At 37.4% G+C, this 24,583-nt stretch overlaps 1 protein-coding gene across 3 annotated transcripts in view; it reads right to left on the bottom strand.

The window, feature by feature from the left end:
- dock8 (dedicator of cytokinesis 8) overlaps positions 1-24,262 on the bottom strand; it is a 52,814-nt gene extending 28,552 nt beyond the window's left edge. The window contains exons 1-13 of one of the 3 annotated variants that reach the window (XM_023958357.1): positions 24,028-24,262; positions 15,085-15,184; positions 11,214-11,389; positions 10,816-10,887; positions 10,522-10,630; positions 7,002-7,211; positions 5,242-5,327; positions 4,869-4,935; positions 1,535-1,684; positions 1,327-1,404; positions 1,022-1,181; positions 475-614; positions 161-254 (exon numbers count right to left, since the gene is read on the bottom strand). In XM_023958357.1, the coding sequence (XP_023814125.1) occupies positions 161-254; positions 475-614; positions 1,022-1,181; positions 1,327-1,404; positions 1,535-1,684; positions 4,869-4,935; positions 5,242-5,327; positions 7,002-7,211; positions 10,522-10,630; positions 10,816-10,887; positions 11,214-11,389; positions 15,085-15,184; positions 24,028-24,080 (1,495 nt within the window). In that variant the 5' untranslated portion in view covers positions 24,081-24,262. Of the gene's footprint in view, positions 1-160; positions 255-474; positions 615-1,021; positions 1,182-1,326; positions 1,405-1,534; positions 1,685-4,868; positions 4,936-5,241; positions 5,328-7,001; positions 7,212-10,521; positions 10,631-10,815; positions 10,888-11,213; positions 11,390-12,896; positions 13,137-15,084; positions 15,185-24,027 lie in introns of those variants that run through there. The other 2 variants (XM_023958356.1, XM_023958358.1) reach the window with 2 other exon arrangements.
- Between the last annotated feature and the right edge of the window lie 321 nt (positions 24,263-24,583).

A 24,583-nucleotide genomic window follows, 5' to 3' on the forward strand; every position in this document is an offset into this window, starting at 1 on the left:
CAAAAAAGGTCAAACAGTGTTCAAAGATGAAGTGACCTCACCTTTGCTCCATGTCTTTACCAGTTGTTGATCAAGAAACATGATAAAATACCAGGCATATTCACAAACTTGCAATAAAAAATAAAATAAAATAAAAAGACTTGTATGTAAAATGTTTAACCTGGTATCGTTTTGATTCTCCTCTGTGGTGTTGAGGTTTTCTTAATGTCAGAAAGAAACTTTAGCAAATCCTCATCACTGAGACGATCCCCTTCCTGACCCAAAGAGAAAAAACAGGATTTTTTACATTCACCTATGGGAAGCAACTGGGGGAAAAAAGTATGACACATTCACAACCAAGGTAGCAACATTACAAAAAATTGATGAATGTTTGCAAGGCAATAACTGAGATTGCAGACAACCACAATGGGTCTTATTTCTGTAGAATGATTTTCCAAGATGCTTCAGTGTCATTTGAGGAGGTGCTGGTCAGACCTGTTTAAAGATGGTGTTGATAGTGATGGCTGTAGTTCTAAAGCCACCGACGTGACAACAAAACGGCTCTTCAATGTTAGTGTAACGCTCCGAGTTTCTCCTGGGAAGCTGAAGTTTCCGGTCCATGCTACTGGATTTACCTAGAGATTAAAAAAGAAAAAAGACACTAGTTAAATGATAAATATAAGGAAATCAATAGAATGAGGCATCACGGGGTGCATTCATGATGTAGAAGTCTGCATGTTATTCCTTAAGTACGGGTTTTGCTAAGTCAACAAATATGTAAAAGTGTAAAGAAATAATGTTCATTTGAAAGCCAGTAAATGGCAGGTGCTTCATAAAAAAATATCCTAACTGCATTGTATGCAAGTCATTTTTCTCCTTTCTCAGTAAAGTTATTTTCTGTGGCTGAACTGGAAAAAAATTAATCGATATTATGTTTGATTGTGGGAAAACAAAATGTGGAATTTTATATTTCTGTGAAGTGCCACAAATATTCCTGAGTGCTGATCTTCAGCTAAGCGGGGACAAACGCATCAGCACACACCTCCTTTGACGCTGTCCGAGTCTGTGACGTCTCGGTCCACAGCAGATGTGATGACTTCCATGATATTCACTGTTGCCCAAGCAAAAGGCATCCGATATCGACCCAGTCTCTGGCAAAAAGCTTCCGCCTGGTTTCGTAGTTTCTCGATTTTGTCTTTGTTCTAAAAAACATAAATTCCGAAGTTGATTGGCTAAAACTTTATGAAAAAAAATAATTTAAGAGTTTTTACATTTGTCTTTAAAATTAGGGTTTAAAAAATATCTAGAACTTATGTAGAAAAAGAAAGAAATCCCTGAACGCACTACCTTTGATTCGCATTCCCTCAGTGTCATGTAGGGGTCGGCACAGTCACCGATCTCTCCCTGTTGAAGAACCTTTTCAATCTGTAAAACACAGAGGAATGAAAACACCCCAAAAATCCATGATTTCCTACGAAATTTAGACTGCATGTGAGATTTTTAAAAGGATGTGTTCATTTTATTCATTATATTATGCATTTGATAGAAATGCTACCTTGATGACCAGGAAAATATCTGGAGATGGGTAGGTGATGGAGAAGATGGCAGATTTGGCCAGTGTTGACAAATCCACATGAGGATTGTGAGGCTTTAAGAAGTGTTTGAACTGTTCTGAGTTGAGATCACAGTAAAAGTTCTCAGATATCTACAAAATAAAAAGAGAGAGAAGAGATGACAAGCAAAGCAGAGAGAGAGGTTTCCTTTCCTTCCTGCAAATGTCACCAACAGCATTTTCTATCAAAAGACAAGGGAGTTAGACAGGAAAACAATCAGTGAGACGGATATGATGTGAATTTATGCAGGTCCTGCAATGTCAACTACTCAGTGCACTTTTCCTTGCAGAAATGACCAAAGGCTAGGAACATAGCCATATGTCCTGATTCGGCTGGACCAGCTGTTTATCATGACTCCAAGCACTGTTGGACTTCCATCTAAGAAAATGTTTTCTAGAAGCGCCTGGCCATAAAATAAATCAGAAACTTTGTCTCACTGTTAATGATCCACTCCAACAAAATTTTTTTTTTTGCTGTTTTAACATGTGCTTGTGGTATTTTACTGATAATAAAGGGCGTATGTCTAGAAAATTAAGACAAAAATGGCATTTTGGAGTATTTCTTTAATCAAATCCTAGGAGCAGACAAAAAATGCTGTTTGAAAAAGATTGTACTTGTTGAGCGCATCTTTGTTTTCCTCGTCTGAGCTGGAATCTTGCTCAAAGCTGTTTGGCTGGATAGCTCTAATATTGTTCACCATTTTTGTTGCACCAGTAATGTTAGGTTGGGGTTGTGAGGGGCTGTAAGTTAACGGGAGACGGTCTAAACAGATGGATGGTGGGAAATAAGGGTGGGCTTACTCCGCATAAATTATCCTGCTCACAACTCAGAGGCAACTTTATAACCAGATACTGCCACTCTGCAGAAATTATATCCAAGAAAATGACAGGTTTTTTTATTTAGTCTAAAAACTGTATAATAATGATTAAAAGACCATTGAGACAATAGACCATAAGATGATTGGAGTGGGTCTTTAAATCATTAGCTCCAGTGAGATGTTAGTGTTTGACACTGATCACTTGGAGCCATTTTTAATCTTAATTGCTCAGGTTATAACTACCTCAGGGAATAGAGCAATAGATCTCTTAAATTAATTTTCATTAACTACCGTATTTTCCGGACTATAAGTCGCTCCGGAGTATAAGTCGCATCAGCCCAAAAATGCATCATAAAGTAGAAAAAAACACAGATAAGTCGCACTGGACTATAAGTCGCATTTTGACGGGAAATTTATTTGACAAAATCTGAGACCAAGAACTAATAACTTGCACAAACTCAGATGACACAATCATAGCAGACTGTTTGTCTCATAATTTCACAGTAATTCTTTCTCATACTTATTTATTTATTCCTTTCATGAAGCATCATTGGCCAACTAATTCTCTGTTTTCATCCTGTATTTGTAGAAACAGTTGTCATTTTTATTGCATTTCTGAATCTATGAAATCATTGGAAAATAGAATATTATGTTGTTAGCCTTCAAGATCTTACTGTAAAAAAGGTTTGCCGATTATCTGAGTCACTTAACATACTCTTAACACTTAACATACCTCATACATCAAATTGACCCAGGAACATCATCTCTGTTCCTCACAAATGAACATAAGGAGGGTTAACAATGTATTTATTTCAATTTATTTCTAATATAAGTCGCTGCGGAGTATAAGTCGCACCCCTTGCCAAACTATGAAAAAAAGGGCGACTTATAGTCTGGAAAATACGGTATATTATGTCAGCAGTTGGGATCAATCAACTTCTGATTCCACAGTTCAAATAGGGGTATTTAGTGTCAAAAGAGATCAGATTGGTCAGTTTGTTTAAAACAGACAGTAAGAATGTGGGAGTCCTCTCTTTTAGATGCAGAACTGAAAATATGACGGGGAACACTTGGTGTTAAAAATCTTTAAAGGCTCCACACTACTTTGTTCAAAAAGGGTCATGTCAAAATTTTTGCAAAGCACATCTACTAAAATAGAGTCCAACTGGACAAACACAAAGGGAAGAAAAGACCTCTTGATAAATCTCTTGTCAAACGGCTGCATTGCAGCCAATCCCACGCATCAACAATCACAAAGTTATGCAAAGTATGATAAATAACATTCTTTTCTAAAGTAAAAGACGTTTGCATGCTCAGTCTATGACCCTGATCAGTTTATATCCACGTGCCATTATAACAAGGCCGCATTGACAGACAAGAGACAGCCAACAGATTGAATTCAAAACATTTAAAACAAAAACTCAACAAAAAAGGCCCCGAGATGCAGCATCTGTCAGGGTCTGTGCGAGTGGCGCTCACAACGACGGGTAAAACTATCCTCTCTTACCCAGGAGAGCATCTTAAAGTCATTAGTCTCTCTAACAAGCTTGAAAACATGGATGCAGTGCTGACAGTGGGAGGCAACCCCAGCAGATAAAACCTGATCTCAAATAGCTCTCTGCACTTAATCTTTCCCGTCCTTTTACTCAGAAAATGAAATCCACCCAGCTGTATAAATCCACAGAGTGCAGACAAACAGCAGCAGCTCAGAGCAGCTGAACGGCAAAGCCCTGCTCATTTTAAACAGTACTAGAACCACACACGACAATCCTCAGAGACAGAAAATACGAAAGGATGATGATTTTAAAACAGACTTGTAGATTAAGCTGGTCCACTTTTTAGATCTAAAGAACCAGGACCACCCTGAAGGATCATGATAACCGATCATGCAAAATTGCTAACCACTGTGATGGGAAAAATTTAAAAAATGCTCACATTCCATTTTATTTGAAATCATTTGAGGGTCAAAATCTGCCATTTGAAGGACTTGTGGCTTCTTGCAATCATGTAAACCGTCTATTAGGTAGTTTGTTTGTTGAACACGATGAGCAGGCCGTGGGTGACCGTGTTTCTAATTCTTACTTATGGCAGATGGGAGGCAATCCATAGAAATGAACAATTGTGAGAAACAAAGTAAACAAACAAAATTCCAAATCTGTATTTTGTCATAAGTTGTAATGTAACACTGTTTGACAAAAGAGCACCAAAATGACGCTTTGATTAATCAGTATGTTTACATCAATACTTTATATCTAGTCTAAAAGATGGACTTTTTACATTTTATCCAAGATGTCTCAAAAAAACACAATTTGGATTATATTACTGCACGGCTTTTGTCTATTGTGATTTTTATCCGACACACAGATGAAGGTATCAAACAACGTTGAATTTCCAACAAAATATTCAATCCAATAGATGACAGTTTAATGCTTTTCGGGTTATTATTATTTTTTTTTTACCTTTTTCTTTTCTTTCAGGTCATATAAAGCCATTGTAGCAAATATGGGCTCAATGTCAATTTCAAACCTAAGAAATGAAGAAAGAAAATTAAATAAATACATCATTTACATCAGAAACCTGATTGAACATGCACTGTTGTTTTTGTTTTTTGAACTTTTTGTTTTTCTGTAGGTTATAATATTAAAAGTCAGAAAATAAATGATCAAACAGTTGCCAAAATGCAAAATGAGGAGAAATTAATGCTCATGAATTTCTGGTAATCGTGTGGGTTTTTAATTTTAATAGGAAAATATTGGTTTCGACAAACAGCCAGCAGCTGTGGAAGGAAACTTTCTGCCCTCCAAAAGGGTGAAATACAAATGATTGACATACTTGATACTCTGGCACCGGATCAAGATGCGCTCTCCGACATGCTCTTTAGGACAGTCAGGAATGGGTCTGATTTCCACAGAATCTTCCTGGAAAACAACAGCAAAGAAGATTGGTCTTTACTAAAACAAAAACTTAAATTCAGCCAAAGGATTTGCATGTTATAATATATATTATCTTCAAGCAAAAACTGTAAAGAAGTGTGCAAACGGGCTGGAATGGGTTTCAGGGGTGGTGTGTCACTAAAGGGTGTCAGCAGGAGTGAAAGGAAAGCTGGAGAAGACTGTGGTGAGAGCAGCCATGCTTGCTTAGAGACAGTGGCTCTGAGAAAGTGACAGCAGGCAGGGTTGAAGGTAGCAGGGATGAAGATGTTCTCTTTGAGAGTGACAAGGATGGAAAGCATCAGGAGTGAATTCATCAGATGTTAGATGTTTTGGAGATGAATGCAGGGAAGTGGACTCAAATAGTTTGATCACTGTTGAGAAGAGGGGCAGTGATTAAGCTGGTCAAAGGATGCAGAGGTTGGAGCAACCTCCGCCCTGAAGGGAGACTAAAGAGACATTTCATGTACGTCTTCAAGGAGGATATGAGTGTGGTTTGTGTGAGCAAAGAGGATGGAGAGGAAAGAGTTAGATGGAGATGGATGACTTGGTGTGTTGACCTCTAAGGGGAGATTTTGAGACTTAGACCAAAGAATCAAAATGCAGAATGGAACTTAAGCTCACGAGGTTTACATTGGAATTAAAGGTTTAAAAAAATTTAGTGATACTTTATTTCCAAAATGTACTTGATTAAAAGAGGATCAACGAGTGTAATCACTGCAAGAGACACTGTAATGTAGGTAGTTCGCTAAAGTAGAGCCTTTAGATGTTTAATTTAACATTGTCAAGCAAAAATCTATTGACATTCATGTATAAATGGTCACTCTTCCTAAATATCAAGACATATTAACTCAAAACAGCACTAACAGTTTTGTCAAATAAAAAAAGAGCACGACAAAAGAGCTCAGATTTGTCCCATGTTGCAGTAAACAATGCAACGACCATCTCTATAAGTTTGCCTTTTTAAAGTAAATGCAAAGAAATAATTTTGACAGCTAAAGCAAAGCCAAAAACTCTGATAATATGACAAGAATTTGACTACAGCAAATACATCAAAACAATAAAAAAACAATTGTTTTTCCACAATTGATTCCAGGTGACACGTTCTGCTAGGACCTAAAGACAGCAACACAAACATAACAGAAAAGTCTGCAAACTCGAGTGGTCTAAAGCTTGTTTTCTGCATCAATCAGAGAAATAAAAACCTTTCACAACATTAGGACCAGAATGACAAAGCCATAAAGAGAATTAAATTAAATGTAACTTCCAAATCACTTAAGTGCTCATTTATTAACATAAGGATTTTGTAATTTGTCTATGGTTTTCAAACACAAAAACGCTCAAACTGTTGTTAATCTTAAGTTTTACTTTCCTTTTTTTCAATATAGAGGAAACCAAAAAGGTTTCACTTTTTTATTTTATTTTGCATACATGTATGACATGACCACCTACTAAACTATGCATTTCCATCAAAAATGAAATCTTTCCCATAACAAATATATTTTATTAATTTAAAAAAATGTTGTCTTTTACTGAACTTTTGAAATATAGTTGGATGTTATTGTTAATATAGCACTGAACATAAATAAGAATTAGAAACAACAGTAAGGATAATGGACTCTTTTAAAGCTCATTAACTGCATGGTCCCATCAGTGGCTCACCTCATCAGGTGGTGGATAGAGAGCAAAAAGCTCAGGGTGTCTGTTTCTATTCCTCTCCTGCTGGTTTAGGCGGTCCAGCTCGTCTGGGCTGCTGAAGGCCATCAGCTCTTCCAGCCTTTGGTCCGGGGCCAAACATCGCAAGTTAAAATCAGATGAGGTCAGCGTACGCCCAGAGTCATCAGTCAAACCCTCTAGAGTTGGAGATTTGACCTAGGGCAAAAAAATGGCACAAAGTAAATTATGAGAAGATTGTATAAATCTATGTATTTAATATTGTATAGCAACAAAAGAAAACAGCTAATGCAGTTAATATCTACTCTAGGCCTGATCAACATACATTTAAACAAGGATACCAATTAAGGCTTAGGGCAGGGGTGTCAAACTCATTTTCACTGAGGGCCACATCAGCATAGTGGTTGTCCTCAAAGGGCCAGATATAACTTATACATGTAAATACTAAATGTAATGAAAAATAAATGTAACTACTCTTTGATGTTAAAAAACTCATTATTTATGTATTAAAACTTTTTAAAGTGACAATAACAGTTACATAGAGAACATATGTTTGCTTGTTACTCTAGCATGAATCCTTTTACATTTTGTCCGCTCATTAAAACCCACATAACTCCATTAATGAAGGATCAAGCTGTCAAGTGAATAAAGAAAAATAACATAAAACTGAGCTAAAAAGAACATGTATTACACGTGTAACATTTTACACAAAAAGGCTGCACACAGCTTTGCATCCAACTGATGGTTTGATGACAACAATTTGTCTGCATACAAACATAAGACCAGCAAACATTGAATAAATACAACAGCAACTACACATAATTATTATGTAATCAACTACAAAAAAAATTATTTTAAGAAACTAAAAACTTTTGTGCTCTCGCGGGCCACATTAAATGACATGGCGGGCCAAAAAAAAAAAAAAAAAACTGTTTCTATTTTCATAAAACCAGTTCTACTGTACAAGTAGAACTGGTTTTCCCCATCAACAATGCAGACATTAAAAATAAATGGCTTTCTGTTTTTGTCATTAGTTGACATAAAGCACCAACAGCCATTTAACTGGACTAGACTTTCTTGTTTTTTGTCTTGGAAACATTTATGGTTTTGTTTTTTATGTTTTCAGAAAAACTTGACCTAGCACAGAAAATTAATTATTTATTAATTATTTTTGTAACATGCATGCAAAGCCACTTTAGCAATACTTAACTTTGTGTTTCCTTTTCTTTATTACAATGACCTAGCCTTGTGGTGTTTTAGTTTAACTCTATGGTAGCACCACAGAATGAATTTAACGTTTGTAAAATGTAAAAATGATTTTTATTTACATAAAACAACATATCAGAATTTGTCAGAGCTCTGGAACTAATACTTTTCATTATTAATTAAACAAACATCCTAAAAACAGCTCCAGGTCATTCCTACATTTTAATTGGACATTTTTGTTCAGTGTGTAAAGCTTTTTTTATCTGAAATAAAGGCACAGACACTTTGAAACTTTAATATCAAAAGACAAGATCGTAACATAGGACCATGTTTTTAGAATTTTTATAAACTGATTTGCAATGCTGTGATTTAAACTCACCTCTATTTTGATCTTTTTCCCATATTAGAAAAGAAAACAGAAAATAGCATATAGCCTCCTTGTAAGGTGATTAATAGATATGTTTTAGGAAAATAGTGAGAGGCCTCGATAACTGGTGCTGGCACCATATGGAGTGTTTTTAGACTCCTGCCTAAAGGTATGGCATATCTTCACTGCTCCCATTCCCTCCTGTCACCCTCTCCTCTTGTCTCTTTCTATTCCATCATCCGTCAAGCTCTCATAGCTTTCACACTATAGGCTAAGACTGACCGAGCATCCACCCTGTAGTGGCTCCAAGAGACCCCCACAACACAATCCCAGGGTTAAAGCAGGCTAGGCCATCCAATAATTATTAAGCGCTGAAGTACAATGAAGCTGTTTTCCTCTATTTGGGACTCGCTCTCTCTCTGGCAGAGATGATGGGAAGCCCGCAGAGGTAATAAGGGGCCTTTTTGGTTTGGGGTGATTAACCAGAATGGGCATGAGTGGAACAACAAAAGAGGGGGGCTGGTGAGACTGGATGAGAACGGGATTGGCAGTGGAAGGGAGAGACAGACTTGGATGGCTGGAACCTGAATTCTGGGAGCTGTGGATTTGGCCACTGTGAGATAGAAAAACAAGTGAAAGGGCAGCAAGAGAGGACGGGAACTTGGCCCGATGTAATAACAGGGGGAGACTGAGGCAAAAACTCCCACTGAAAGTATGGCCAGTGCCTTCTTGTCCATGTTAATTATCAGTTAGTTGCACGTGTGGTGTTTTACATGTCAGCGGTTGACATTTTGAAACTAATTTGATTAACAGCACCTATGGAAGTCACAAAGGCTCAGATCTGTGACAGCTTTTTATTTTACATGGTTTGATTTCTATGTGGACCACTAGAAACACAGAAAGCATTCCCTTTAAAAAAATAACAAAATAGGTACAAATCCAACAAAAGTCAGAATAAACTGATTTTTTTCTTAATCTATTTGCACTACAATTAAGATCATTTAAATAGGATTTTTGTTTTCTTGTAAGCAGAATGATGCATAGATATGTTGAAAGTGTTGCAGAAAAGATTCAGTAGGGAAATCTAAAAGGTTTAGTTTTAAGTAATTGCTAATAGGCCTTTAAGCAGAACCTTTATTAGGCAAAGGAATAATGACAAAAATCAACATTTTCAACCATTAGAAAATATGAGACTGTCAAATGTGTCTGAATTTTTAAGGCAGTTTCCAAACTGTTTCCTGACATTTTTTTTTTACGTTAAATGTTATCATCATTATCCTGTATGTCAGTGTATAAGGATTAGATTGAGCTTGATTGTATACAAAAACGGACCTGGTATTCCTGGTACAAAGTTTGGAAGTTTGGTGGAAGCCATAATGTTTGGAGCATTTTGGAAATACTTCACGCACATTCACATCCCCTTGACCCGAGGAGTTAGGAGTTTGCTAATTTAACCCTTTAGCTCTGGAGCTGTCGCCAGCGACACGTAATTGACACGCACTCTTTGACGTACCGTAACTCTTCAACCATATAAATGTTCACCCAGAATCAGCTGATTCAGAAAGGGACAAAAACCGATGTGCAACACATTACTTTGGTTGCATTACGTAACAAGGCCGCTTTTCTCTCCAACAGAATCAGGTGATTTATGTGGATAGCGTAAGCACTTTGTTGCATATCAGCGCAGGGCTGCTTTTCTCCGCTTCAAAATCTGCTGAATTATGTTAAATGTAAAAACGGTTGAAGATTTATGATAGTCGAAAGATTGTAAACACTGGAACTAAAGGTGCTAAAGTGCTGATTTCTGTATTTAAGCTGTCATAGTAATGATGCAGTTCACATTAAACCTACACAGATTAGTGTCAGCTTTGCGGTTTTTAGGGATCATTTTTTAGGCCTTAAACACCAGAGTGTTTGTATGTCATTGATCCTTACCGGTTTGTCTTTGTTTTCTGGCTGAAAATCGGACTCAAAGACTTGCTTCTGAAGGACTTTGTGAAGGCCGACTCGTTCTGAATATGTGCTCCAGCCATCCCCTTGGCACCTTTATAAACACAAACAGACACAAAACATCAGAAAAAGCATAAATATCCTCATTTAAACTGCACGTTTAATATACTTTTGAAAGCAACATAAATTTACAACAAAGTCATGCAGTGCACATGTGCAGAATATGTGCTTAAGAGAAACAGATGCAGGTTCATAATGTAGCAGAATTTTGGGATTTACCTTCTAGAGACGACAAGCCATGGTTGGGTATAACTCCTAAGGCAGTCTCTCACATGTGGATCCAATTCCCCTCTGAAAATGGGCGGTAAAGACAACAGAACACACACACACAGACATTTGTGAATGAAGAAACCTCATCAGACAAGGGAAAACATTCACTATCTCCAGATCTTTACCTGGATTTCACGGCTAAACTGTGGAAGAATAAATGCTCTAAATAAACTAAAATAACAAGGAAACAAGTTTTAAAACAATACTAGTAAAAAAAATTTGCACTCCTATTTCCTTTTTCCAACGACAGAAAAAACTGTTGTATTTTTTTTAAAGCTTCTCTCCGTCAGACTATTCTTTCTAAAACAAGCAGTATTTTTTCCAGTACTTGCTGTCCTGTAACCCACCCTTCTTCAGGTACAAAATGTCGAACTGTTCGACACTCCTTCTCCACCTGCTCCACTTTCAGGTCATCGTCAGGAAAGTCTCCAAGTTCCTGCATCAGAGCCAAGTCTTCACTTCTTAACTGCAACATCAGGAACTCCTCCAGGTCCAAGGGCTCCACCGCTTCATAAGACTGAGGCTGGAGAAAACCATTTGGTTGAGGGTAGGAGGGAAAGATTGAGAAAAGTATTGTGAAAGAGGTGTCAACATTGAGATTCTAAAGAGATAAGTAAAAAGTGAATTTTGTCAGTTAATTTCTTGGCAAAGGTATTAGCTATTAAAAAAAATGCTTACAGTGACAAGGGAGACTGCACACTCCTCCCTCAGTCAAAATTTAATAATGATGTGATAGAAAACTGACGGGAAAATGGCTAAACAAGCTGGGGCATGATGAACACTTCATACCAGTCTAGGAACAAAAGACTCAATCATGCCTAAGAATAGAACCTGGACCAAACCTGCTCCAACCAGACAGCTGATTTTTGTTTTCCATGCAAAATGTCTAAAATCTTGCACTTAAATCTCTTATTGTTTGAATGTGCAGCACATTTAGACTGTTACATGTATGGTTTTGAAGCAGTTCTTCGAAAGGTGCACAAAAGAGAAGATGAGCACTATATCTTCAGAAAAACTAATAAAACAGCCCATCTTTTTTTTTCCTTATTGTGCTTATTAAATGACCTACACAAAGCATGTGTGATGCAGTGAGACCACAGCAGACAAAACTGAAACTGACTGGAAGACCAATGTTAGATAATAGTTTTATCATGCATGATGCAGCAAAGACATACTTTTTGTAAAATAGATTCAACAAGTGCAAAAAATATATTCCACTCCACTTATAGCAGGTATGCACAGAAAAAAAGCTCAAAGAATTGCTGCTACAAAAACATTAGAATAAAAAAAATTAAAATCAGCAATTCCACTTTAAAAGGAGAGGAAATTCCATTTTCTCTTAGACATGTCTTTGCACATCAACACACCCGAAGGCATATTTGTCTCTGGTAAACGTCGAGCAAAATCCCGTAACAAGGTATAATTGGTTAGCATGGAAAACATGACAAAACTTTGGGAACTACATGGAAAAACCTATATCATAGGAGTTCAAAACAGACTCCTTTGCAGAGAAGAAAGAAAATGTTACAACAGTGACCGTCCACTTTCTGCTAAAAGTGTGCTTCCAGCCAAAGACTTCAAATAATCATTGTTGTACTGCTTCTTTGTCTCTTTTAGCACAGAGCTTTACTAAAATAAATGCATGCAAATGTATGCATGCTTCTGATCGTTCCTGCTCCTCTATGGAGTCATCAGAGGCTCTTAGTGAGAACCTCCAAATGAAAATCTAGTCACCGTGCTGGGAACAGTTCCTAACAAAACTTTATGCAGCAAAACAAATGTGCATTACCAACTTAAAAAGTAAATTTGTTTTTACATAATGATTTTAGATGAGATTGTTTATAAAATGTTGGTTGTTTAAGAACAGCGTCAACCTGAGAACACATCAACAAACAGAGCAGACATGCAGTACAACCTTGAAGTCCTAAAAGTACAGCTAGAAATCAACCTGCTATGTTACAGTCAAGCACAATAACCAAATATGCAAGCTTCACAAAGGGAATGCACTTTTTAAACCGAAGCACACTTACCACTGCTGAATACTGAAAAGTGAACCATAAAAAGGAAGTGTACAAAATGGCGCACTCCGGATATAGGAACTTAAGTAACAGTGTGCATCTACTGACGCTAGATGGTTTTGGCTGAAACTAAGCCCCAACCAAGCACAGATACGCTCCTAACATTCATCCTTACATTTCCTACAAGCTGACAGCTCGGAAGAGACTGAAAGTGGAAGTTGTGTGAACAGCCCCACATACAAAGAACTTTGTCGTCACAGAGTGAATAAAAGTTTTGACAGCAATCTTAAGCTTTTCAGCTTCAAATCAGAAACCACAAGACAGGAAGTGACATCAACAGGGCGTCCCTCCATCCAACCATATTTCACAGTACAAGAGCAAAAATTGCAGACTCAAAGACAAATGCAAAACATATATGCATATCTGCATATATGTCCAAAAGAACATGTTTGTTACCAACTTGGCAACATATTTAATAAGAGGACCTCATTTCAAAATGATTGCATGAATATGTATTAGAATTGTACGCATTATCATGTTGTTCTAGCACAGCAGCAACAAACATCACTCATCTGTCGGCTAGACTCGACTGCTGAATAATGGGAAACTCCCATGCCAGAGATTATGGTTTTAAAGCCCCTCTCTCAAATCCAGACATATTAAAGATTTGCCAGCATAAGCTGTAAGGTAAGCAGGCTCTATCCTGCGCCTGTCATGTGCAGAGGCACTGACCCATTTGCCAAACAGGTTAGTATATGTCACGAGCTGGAGTAGGATGGTCCAAGTGCTGCCTGTTCAGCTCTATCGACTTTACCATTTAGTATCCAGAAAAGAGCTATTGGTCCCACAATGAGTCTTACTGCAAAAGGATTTCTGTCGGAGTGCCAGCAATTTAAAGTTGTAGAGATATATCAATGATAAATTTTAAAAAAATGATATGGACCAAAACAGGAAGTAGAAATGGGTGGAGAGAAAGGTAGAACAAATCTATGCAAAACATTATTGTCCATCATATGTGTGCCTGGTAAAGACAGAAAAACAAAAATCATAAACTAGATGCTAGGATTTAGCTACAGTACTGGAGGGAAAAAAAATTGTATAAATGCATTCATTTTACTACAGAAACTGAACCCATCTAAACCACTGGGATAGGATATTAATCCAACTGTACAAAGAAAAAGAAAACAAACATTTTTAATTAACTCTTTCAATCTTCGCAGAAGTATTTTCTTACCGAGCGGCAAAATTGTTGGAATTCTAAAACATAATCTTCCAGACTAGACAATGCACTGAGTCAGACATTCTCCAGGCTAATGACAGCAAAGAGGATGATACATTTTTAACACTTTAGTTGTGTAAGCAAAAGCATTAAAGCTGTTTAAGAGCAGCATTACATCAGAGATCTCTGCACATCAAATGGTCATTCTCTTTGCAGTGTCTTTAAAAGACCACACATGAGTAAGAAATGTCATATTTTAAATAAATAACAGTCTAATCCTTTGTTGCTTCGGGTATGTCATTTAAAAAAAGGACAGGTTCTATGTATACCATATTTTTCAGAATATAAGTCGCATTTTTTTGTGTGCATAGTTTGGATTGGGGTGCGACTTTTATTTTTAGTAAAAAAAAAAAAAAAAAAAAAGAAGTTATGTTTGTTATCTTCCCACTAACAACCACTTGAAAGCACTTTTGGCGTTTGTATCAGTATTTGCTACTGACAGAAACGCAGAAGAAGAAGTGCCGACCTCAACGGAGTTGTTCAGGAAATGACATATGATGAAGAATTCAATGGATTTAGTGATTTATAGTGATATAAAGAGTTGTGGATAATTGTTGTGAATAATTGTTCATATGTTGTGCTAATATACTTTTACTCCATTCCTCCTATATTCCAATACGGTTACGTTAGTGAAGCGTGCACACTGTATATTCAACCTAGTATTTATATCTATTCACATATTATTAAAAGATGAAATGTCTGTTATTGTTCCTGTATTTTGTTAAATAAAATTCTCCCAATATTGCAACTTATACTCCAATGCAACTGATATAGGATTTTTTCTTCTGTATTATGCATTTTTTTGCTTCTGCGACTTGTACTCTGGAGCGACTTATAGTCTGTAAAATAATGTGTCAATGTTGTGAGTGGGGAGTATAAACCCCACAGAACTAAGTTGTGTTCACTTTAAAGAAAACTCACCACTGTGAGGTAGGTTGTGGGCGAAGTATTGGAGTTTGTTCTGGTGTGATAAGCGCCAAGGTTCCCGCTGAAGTTTCGCCGAATCTCTGCAGAAGAGTGCCTGTAATGACCACAGCAGATTTTTCAATTTTAATGGATAATAGTGTGTGACAAAATGATGTATGCAGGTATTACACACATTACAAGAAATGTTGCACATTTTTTATCCGCGTCTTCAGAACAGATACTGAAACAATTCCATTGAGAGCCATGGAGACTCTTTGTAAAGCAGCTGCAGAAAGCTTTCTCTACTGACCTGAAAAGCCTTTGCCATGCTGGCAACCATTCAGACAATGGAATAAAATGATGTCCTGATTTAAGGGTCGGACTGGGCAGGAAATTAAAATGACACATGAATAGGGCAGAATTCAAATACACTGGAGATAGTGTGTGTGTCAGAGATTTTTGTGTGTAGCTTTCTCAAAAAAAAGAGTGAGGGAAGATGGAATAATATGAATGGAGACTGACTACATGTGCTGTACACATTCCATCTTATAGTGAGCTCACTGTCCTTTCCTTTGTAATTAATCCAGCATGTCATTGCAGAGCAGCCAAACTCGGAGCAGAAAGTCTTTTTTTCTCCTTCTCAGCTTCATGCAAAAGAACAGATTTTTTTGTAAATAAGCATGTGTGCTGTGTTTACAGGTCTGAGTGTCACAATCTGTTTATTGTCATGTTTCCACGCAGTCCAGTTAAAGGGCAAATATTTAAGCAAATGGGTCACATTACTGGCTGCCTTCCTTGTGGTCAAGCTCATGCGCACATCAAGTCCTATGGTGTTTGTTATGACATCAGTGTTTTTTTTTATCTTCCTACAGCCTTAAACAAAAGCAGAATGGAGGAATAAGGACTATCGGGGAGATTGGTGTGTATCTAACACACTCAAATTGTGGCTTAAACTGCCAATGTTTCACACAATCTGAATGTTCAGTTTCTCCATACTATCAGAAGATTATGGAATTGTCTGGGGAAATCCATTCAAATTTACCCCAAAAAGTGTTGCAAAAGACATGAAAGATAAACATTGGTAATAATCACTGTTGATAGGAAAGAACTGTTTTGTTGCAGCAAACCTTAAAAGTCTCTGCTTCTTTGGCTGAATACAGTGTTAAGGGAAAAAAAGATAGGATATTGTACAACACATTTGGCAATTGATGCAAAATTCTTGTCTTGCAGTTGGGTCAGGAACAGCACGAAAGGTCTTTAAACGGGACGTGTTTCCAAAAAACCATTATTCTCCACAGAGTTCAGAGAAATGCACTAAATTGAGGCATACTAGTGAAAGTCAAAGCACTTATTAGTGCACACACACATATATGCACGTGCATGCACAGGAATGCCTGAGCATAGTTTCAACTTTAGTCTCTGCGTCAGCAGCAACAATGATGTTGTGCAATTCTCCCATGTGTACTTTCAACTCAAGAAAAGTTTAACCCTGCAGGTGAACAAGCACACACCCACACACGTGTGCTTGTTCACACATTAAAAAACTCAATGACGGAGCACTGAGCAGGATTACTGCAGCAGTGTGTTTGTTTATCTTAAACAATAACACAATGGAAAGTGGTTGCAAATGGACCTTAAACATATCCTCTACTTTCAATCTGCACCCCAATAGACTCTGGTTTTATGATGTGGCTAATTTTATTTAAAACCTGCTGAGTAACACTTCTCATTGTGTTGCATTGCATGAGTTGATTTTTTATCATTCTGGTAAGAAACAATCGCAGGAGCCATGTCTGCCACGAAAATCATGCATACAACCAATGCCCGTCTGCAGGTTTTACCCAGGACCGTTTAAGTCCCATTTCGATCATGATTTGATCCATTTTAAAAAGAATTCTCAGTGGTCTTTTTGTTATGATTGTGCCATTTTTAGCCAAACATTCGAACACCTACACTGTTTTCTAGGACATAGTTTCTGCAGAGCGGCAGTAGTTCACTAGAAATTTGCTTCTGAGTTGTGGGCGGGACTAAGCCCGATGCCAGATCAGACGAGGAAAACAAAGACGTAGGTGGATCCAGTCGTCTACAAGTGGATGCATCAGAATGGAGAGGAGCAGCTTTTTCAGACTGGATTTTTTTTCTACTCCTAATTTACAAAAACTTAAATAAGAAAACTATTCAGAAACGCATGTCTTCCATCATCAGAAATGCCACGAGAACATGTTAAAAACACCAAAAGCAGGATTTTCATCTCCGGCTGGATGTACAAACTCAGCTCTGTCTTCCTCTCTTTATGTGCTTCACAACTTCAGGAGTGAAAACGAAAAAGTGAAACTAAAATATGGAGATCCTTGCAAACACATGTACTACAGGCTACATGCAACGATTAGGCTACCCATCTAAAAAAAGAACAGACAAGTTAAAGTAATCGGCTCTTGCCAACAGAGCAAAGCTGATATTATTTTGGCAGCTGTAGACAAACAGCTCGTCACAGGAGATAACATCTGTCTGTCCTCCGCAGGCCACTCTCCTGCATTTTTCCCCCACAAAACCAAAGCTCTGGTCAGGGAGACAGAAAAAAAAACCTTTCAATGTTAATCATTTAACAATGAAAAACAGATTGTGTTGATTATTTAAATGTATTTTCTAAAAAATTTAACAAAGGTAGTTTTGGGGGACCAAGTTTTAGTTACAACCTTAAAGGGATATATGTATTTATATATATCTATAGCTTTGAGTAATCGGACACAAAGTTCAAACTAGTTCTTACAGTGTGTAGAGAAAAAAAACAGATATTTCAAGTTGACCACTTGGATCTAAAAACAAGCTTTTGGGTTTTCTTTTTTTTCTTCAGCATCAGATTTAAAATATCTAAGAAGTTTTCTTAAAAAGGAAGAAAAAAAGAGAAAGTTTTGTTACAGTAGAATAAGAGCAAAAAAAGTTCAACAGAGGAAACTACCCAACAATTACACAGTTGTCTGTGTCCAGAGTCCGCCCTTTGCTTCATCATTGGCTTGTACACAGTTGCTTCCTCAGCAGTGGGAAGCTGATTGAGCTTTTAGACAAATGTGGTCATTTTGTGTTCTGTAGCAGTTTCTCTCCAGCTTTTAAAGTGCACCAAAAGAAAAACAGAAAGAATAAAGCAGCTGATAACATGCAAAGCTGCAAAGACTTCTTATAGAATACAACAACAGAATATATATATATGTAGAAATCCTCAAGTTATCTGTCAAATTAAGGTGCGAGACTTACCTAACCCCAGAATAGAAATCCCCAAATATTTACCCTACATTCAGCAACATTTAAACAGTTATCAAGAAAGTTAAATGGAAATTGAAATCTTAAAACATTCATTTTAAGTCAGATTTCATTATGAATAAGTCATTATAAGGATGTTTGTGATCTTTAACATGTTCATCTCAGTTAGGGCTGCACGATATGAAGAAAACTCGCGATATGCGATATTAGTAATTAATATTGCGATAACGATATAATTTGCGGTATATAAACAATTAGCAAAACAACCAAAAATATTATTCCCATTCTATTACAACAGCTTAAAAATTATACTACAAATGACCCTTGTTGACATAGGAGGCAAACACACAACATAATAGGGCGCCATCCGATTAGTAAACAACGTGAAGGGGTCCATCTGATTGGTCAAATGCAGAAAGGGATTCTTTCAGTCCATTAAACACTTCAAGCTGCCATAAGATTGTTTGGCCACATCTAATGTAACCATTTATTGCAAATTTGCTGTCTTTTGCGATATGCATATTGCACAGCTTGAAATTGCGATAACGATAAATTTGCGGTATATTGTGCAGGCCTAATCTCAGTTAAAATAGAATAATTATAACACAAGCAGCTGTCAGAAAACTAAACTCTCTTGTTTAAATTGAACACATTAGCAGGTCTTTCATTAAATATCATTGGCAGCTCTATCAAAATACGGTAAATAAAGTCTGTATTTTCTAAAGACAGTTCTCCTAACAAACAATCATTTCAATTATATCTTTCTGTCACATTTTAACTCCATACATTACCTTCACACCCTGACATCTGCCCCAGACTGCACCTCCCCGCACTTACACACACCTACACCTACACAAACCTCTCCTGCATATCCAGTATTCAGTCAGGCTGTGAACTGAATCCACTCATCTCATCATCATCATGATAAACGATTTCAATTGTGCTTTGCCTGTTCACCGCTGACATTTATTACAATGTAATATTGATCACTCATACCCAAATGGTGCTATCTCAATTATAATCTGAGTTCCTTTCATTGCTAATGCTGCACATAATATCTGCACGAGTTACTAAGCCATTATATGTTGCACGATTCCTGCATAATTGTTGAGCATGTTCATGTTTGTTATCTATTGCTTTTATGAGTTATAACACTAATGAGAAAATGACAAATGGTATATTCGTAATATGATCAGAAAGAAGGTGTTATGGCTGGGAAAGGGTGATAATTTTATTTTTCTAAGAGATAGTAAAAATTATAGGGAAAGTCCAAATCTTATTCATTGAGGTAAATGAAAGAAAGTCTGTTTTATCTTTCATCAAGATTAAACTAATTTGGTTCAGGCATTTTTATTTTTTGGGAGGGGATTATTTATAGACAAACTGTGGCCTTAATCTGTCAGTAACTCACCTAAAACCTGTTTTATCATGACAGCAAATCACAAAAGCAGAAACTTCCCTAAATCTATTGCCTACACATTTTCTTTTTGGGTCCTTCTGATGAGTCTCCTCTAGAAACAACAACTTAAATTTAACTTTCTTTAAAACTTAAAAGCGTTCTCCTCACTCCTGGGTCTGAACCTGGAAGGAAACAGGAAAACAGAAAGTGGGGTGGTGAATTAAAAGGAAAAAAAAGGGACTCCAAAGGGATGTCCCCACTGTCTGACTCATCCTATCATGTATCTCCAGACTTAATGGGTCCAAACACTATCAGCCCCATCTTGACTTCCTGTCAAAGGGTGGCACGCACAAACACAGCAGTCATTAAGGTCACAGGGGCCTCAGGACATGAAAAGTCTCCAAAGAAGCAAAACCAGTGGCAGGGTTTGAACGTCTCGTCCACCACCAAACCATTCCTCCGGATTTCTGCAAGTGTTTTTTCACACCTCACTTCTTAACTCAATGGCCCGATAATCGACGTGGAGAGTTAACAGATGACATCTGCTGAAAACCCAGAGGAAATTAGATGAAACTCTAACCACAGCCCCTCCCAACCTAATAGCACTAAACGACAGAGGCCCCAAACCTACAGCTGCCCACACACCTGGTACCATATGTTTTTTTAAATCACATCATGCTCTTCTGTAGGGTATCAAGAGTAACCTTTAGCCTTTTCACCTCAGCACTGACACACATTGTTACATATGTTAGCATCTTTCTGACACGACTCCGTCTTCTTTTCCATTCCTCTCCTCATGTGATCATCAGAAAAAAAACAGAAAACACATTTCCTGATTTAAAACTGCCAGATGAAAAAGTGAAGTGAAACCAGTAACGACAGGGACAGCAGCGTTTGCAGGATTTCCTTCAAACTCCTACATGACAGTGACGTTGAAGGAGGAAGCGCTTGTGATACGGCGATTTAAAGAGGAGCAAAGCGAAGATCAATTCAGCCCGATAACAACCAAAGTCAACAAGTCTAGCTTGTGTTTGCAGCAGATTTTTCCTCCGAGTGAACACTAAATAGTTGGAGCGCAACGTGTCACAACCATGCAATGGATTTTCTCTGCATTTTTATTTTTAAGTCACAAGACATTTTAAGAGGCAGTACATGCAATTTTGGAGGAAAACTAATGAACATTTACGCACCTAATAACAATTAAAAGTAACAGAAAACATTTAAAATTTAAACAACTGGACTTATTCTGATAATGCATAAATTGTAACATAATTTACATTACATCCCACTACCCCTTTTTTATTTAACGTATACATTCTTGCTATTTGAATATATTTGAATCCGTTTGCTGTGTTTTCTGTTAAAGACCCACTCCAATTAAAATAGTGCATTTGATGTTTTTTAACATCTTTTTGTGGCATTTTTCGCACGATGGAGGACATTTATGAAGAAAATCAAGATTAAAATTGTGTTTCTGAGTTTTTCTTTATTCAAATGGTGGTGAATCAGGAGTAGACATAAAAATATGTCGTTGCTACGTCCAAACTACAATCGCAGACAAATACATCTATGAACATCTTTGTTTTCTTCGACTAAGCTGGCTCCAAACTGCACGGCTGGACAGCTCTGATATTGCTTGCCATTTTAGCTTGGCATTGTGACAGGCCGTACGCTAGCAGGAGAGAGTGTGAACAAAGGGATGAACAAAGGGATGATGGGAAATGTGAGCAGGCTTACTGCCTGCTCACAACTCAGGGGTGAATTTCTGATGAACTCCTGCCGCTCTGTAGAAAATTTGTCCTGGAAAACACCTTTTTTTATTGCCTAAAAATGGCATAATCATAATCTAAAAAAAAAAAAACAATGGGAATGCTTTGAAAATAGATAAAAAAGATGATTGGAGTGGAACTTTAAGGACAAACTTTGCAGGTAGTTCACCTGTCAGGCTTAAAAAGCCCCCAACTCGAAGGATGAGGCAGTATGGCGTTTGTGCGGGTTAACCACGAGTTTGCATCTCAGATTGAAATACCGAAGGTCATGAAAAAAACAAAACAAATACAAGCTTTTGTTGTGGGCGGGATTCTCATCCTCATATGATGTGGTGAGAAGTGTGGTTCTCTCTTTCTTACATCGTCTGTCATGTTTTATGCTTTTTAGAAAGAAGTCATTAATTTCTTTTTGGCGGAAAAAACTTTTGTGATAGATTTTAGATTTATTTTTAAGTAGCATTACTATGGCAATACTAACATAGCTATTTATGTCTTTCAATGTAAAACAACTCCAACCTATAATATACTTTATAACCCATTTAAAGCCTTCAAACGAGGTTTAAAACAATAAATAAAATATGAAAATCATGTTTTTAGTTTTTTTAACATGTTCTTCTAGCCTTTTTCTGATGACGGCAGACTTTTTTAAAGAAAATTAAGTTCAGAATAGCATTTGTAAGGATTTCTTTATTTAGATTGTTGTGAATCAGAAGCAGACAAAGAAATGCAGTTTGACAAAGTGCATATTGGTAAGGCTGAAAATACATTGGCCACAAGATCCCTGCTACAATCAGACGACTAGATCCATGGACGTCTTTTTTTTTTTTTTTCCTTGCGCAAGATGGCATCTGGCTCAAAACTGTACGACTGAATAGCTCCAATATCAATCGCCATGTTTAAATCACCGGTAAAGTAAGAATGTGGGGAGTGAGAGCTTGGAAGCTAGTGGGAGAGCATGTAGACAGAGCAGGCGCAAATTTCTAATGAACTCCTGCCGCTCTGCAGAAACTACGTCCCAGAAGATGAGACAGGTTTTTTGATTTGGGCTAAAAACTGCATAAACATGATGAAAACACCACTGGGAACGCTCTAAAAAAGAGCTCAAAGATAATCAGAGGAAATCTTTATGAAATCCTCACACAAGTATGCCTGCCTTTCGGTGCTAATTTTCTTGAATCAGTAAAATCCAGGTTAACTGGTTTATCGTGTGATTTAAGTTTCAGGTGAAACTAATAAAAATAGAGCAAAAAAAGTGGAAGTTGCATTTTCAAAATAATGTATTCTAACATAAAAACAAACAGCAAATGATGGGTTTTGCTGCAGACATGCAAAAGAAAAAAAAGGAATAAAAATGAAACCAGATTGAAATGAAATGAAGTAAAGTTGGTTGAAACCATAACTTTACATTAATCATTAACACTAATTTTTTACGAGGAAGAAACTGAAGTGTTTAAAAGGTTAATGCCAACATTTTCTGCTTAGCGTCTCTGCTGGCTCATCGCTGGATTTAGGCGGCTGCCCAACATCTCTCACGTCTCCCTGCAGCAGAGCTGGGCTCTGCAAAGCACAGCACAAAACAGACAGCCATGATTTCTCCTCAAGCCTCCTAAACAGAGCATGGAAGTAGGGGAGCGGTCACTAAAAGACTCACTGACAGCCTTTAAAAAAAAAAAAGTTCACTGTTTCTTTTTAAGTAAGTGGGAGAAATGTCTCACTTTTAGACTCCTCATCAGCCCATTCCAAACATCAAGGAGACTCTGAACTCCACTCTTAAACCTCAGCACATAAAACAGTGCAAGGCACTCCCTCTGACCAACTGAACTGTAACAACAGACGTCTGACACTAACTTGACTGTAAACACCTGCGGATCATCACAGCTGACCAATGGTACATATATTTTTATTATTATTTAAAGATCTGAACCATTGAGGAGGTGCTAACACAATAGACTTCCATGTGCACACTTCCTCTACACCTGGAGAGAGTTCAAGCAGGAACAATGATCACATCCCTCTTCACTTCTTTCACCTCTGCAGACCTGTTTTACCTCATTCACTGCAGGAAATTATCACACAAGAGGCACTGGATATAGACTAAGAAGAAGAGGAAATGGCTGCAACATCCATGAACAGATTTATTATTTCAGATCATAAAAAAACAGCTCCCTTCAGAAGTTGAGAACTTTGGCTTTTGTTTTGATTTATATATATATATATATATATATATATATATATATATATATATATATATATATATATATATATATATATATATATATATATATATATATATATATATATATATTAATTTTGTTTTTATTTTCAGTTTAAAGTTAAGGAATAATGTGCTCTGCAGCTGCTTTTCTCCGGGACGGACGGACTGACTATTGCATTAATGCACCAACATGTGTCCGCCTGCTCCACTCTCAACCTCCTCACAGGAAGTCAAAAAATAAGTTCCCCCCACAGCTCTGTGGACATCCAGTGAGCAGAAGCATCACACGAGCAAATCCGTTGGCCAGAAATATGTACCTGTTGATCTTCAGGGCGAACGCCCGCCGATCTGCGCTGCCCAGGGAAGCCATCTGTGAACTTCACCCCGGCGGCGTGCTCCTCCTCTCGCCGCCTTGCTGTCACCGACCGACGCGCCGCTCCCTCCGCCGAGCTACAGCCAACTGTCCGGCCGGTGGCGTTCGAGCTGGCTGAGGCTGCAGCAGCTGGTTTTGGAGGCGAACTTCCGCGTTTGATGAGAGGCATGCATCCCGTCAAGGGCCACGGCACGCGGGAGGGAGGGAGCCACACGACTATAAAGGCTAGACGAGGCGCGCGCGCGCTCCCTCGCTGTTGAAAAGAAGAACTCACAGTATCTCCATAAAAGCAAACATTAAAAGTAATTTATTTAAAAATATAAACTTTAGGGAAAATAAAAACTTAACTAAAAAATATTTTTAAAACACACTATTGTTCAAAAAGCACAATGTCAATTTATTAAAAAAAATTAAAATAAAATAAAAAAGCAGTAGAACACTACAAAGGTAGTAACCTTTCAGCAAAAAGTTGTCTGTTTAAGTGTATTAAAATTTTACCT

The sequence above is a fragment of the Oryzias latipes genome, chromosome 9 (genome assembly GCF_002234675.1).
Source record: "Oryzias latipes chromosome 9, ASM223467v1".
Classification (NCBI taxonomy): domain Eukaryota; kingdom Metazoa; phylum Chordata; class Actinopteri; order Beloniformes; family Adrianichthyidae; genus Oryzias; species Oryzias latipes.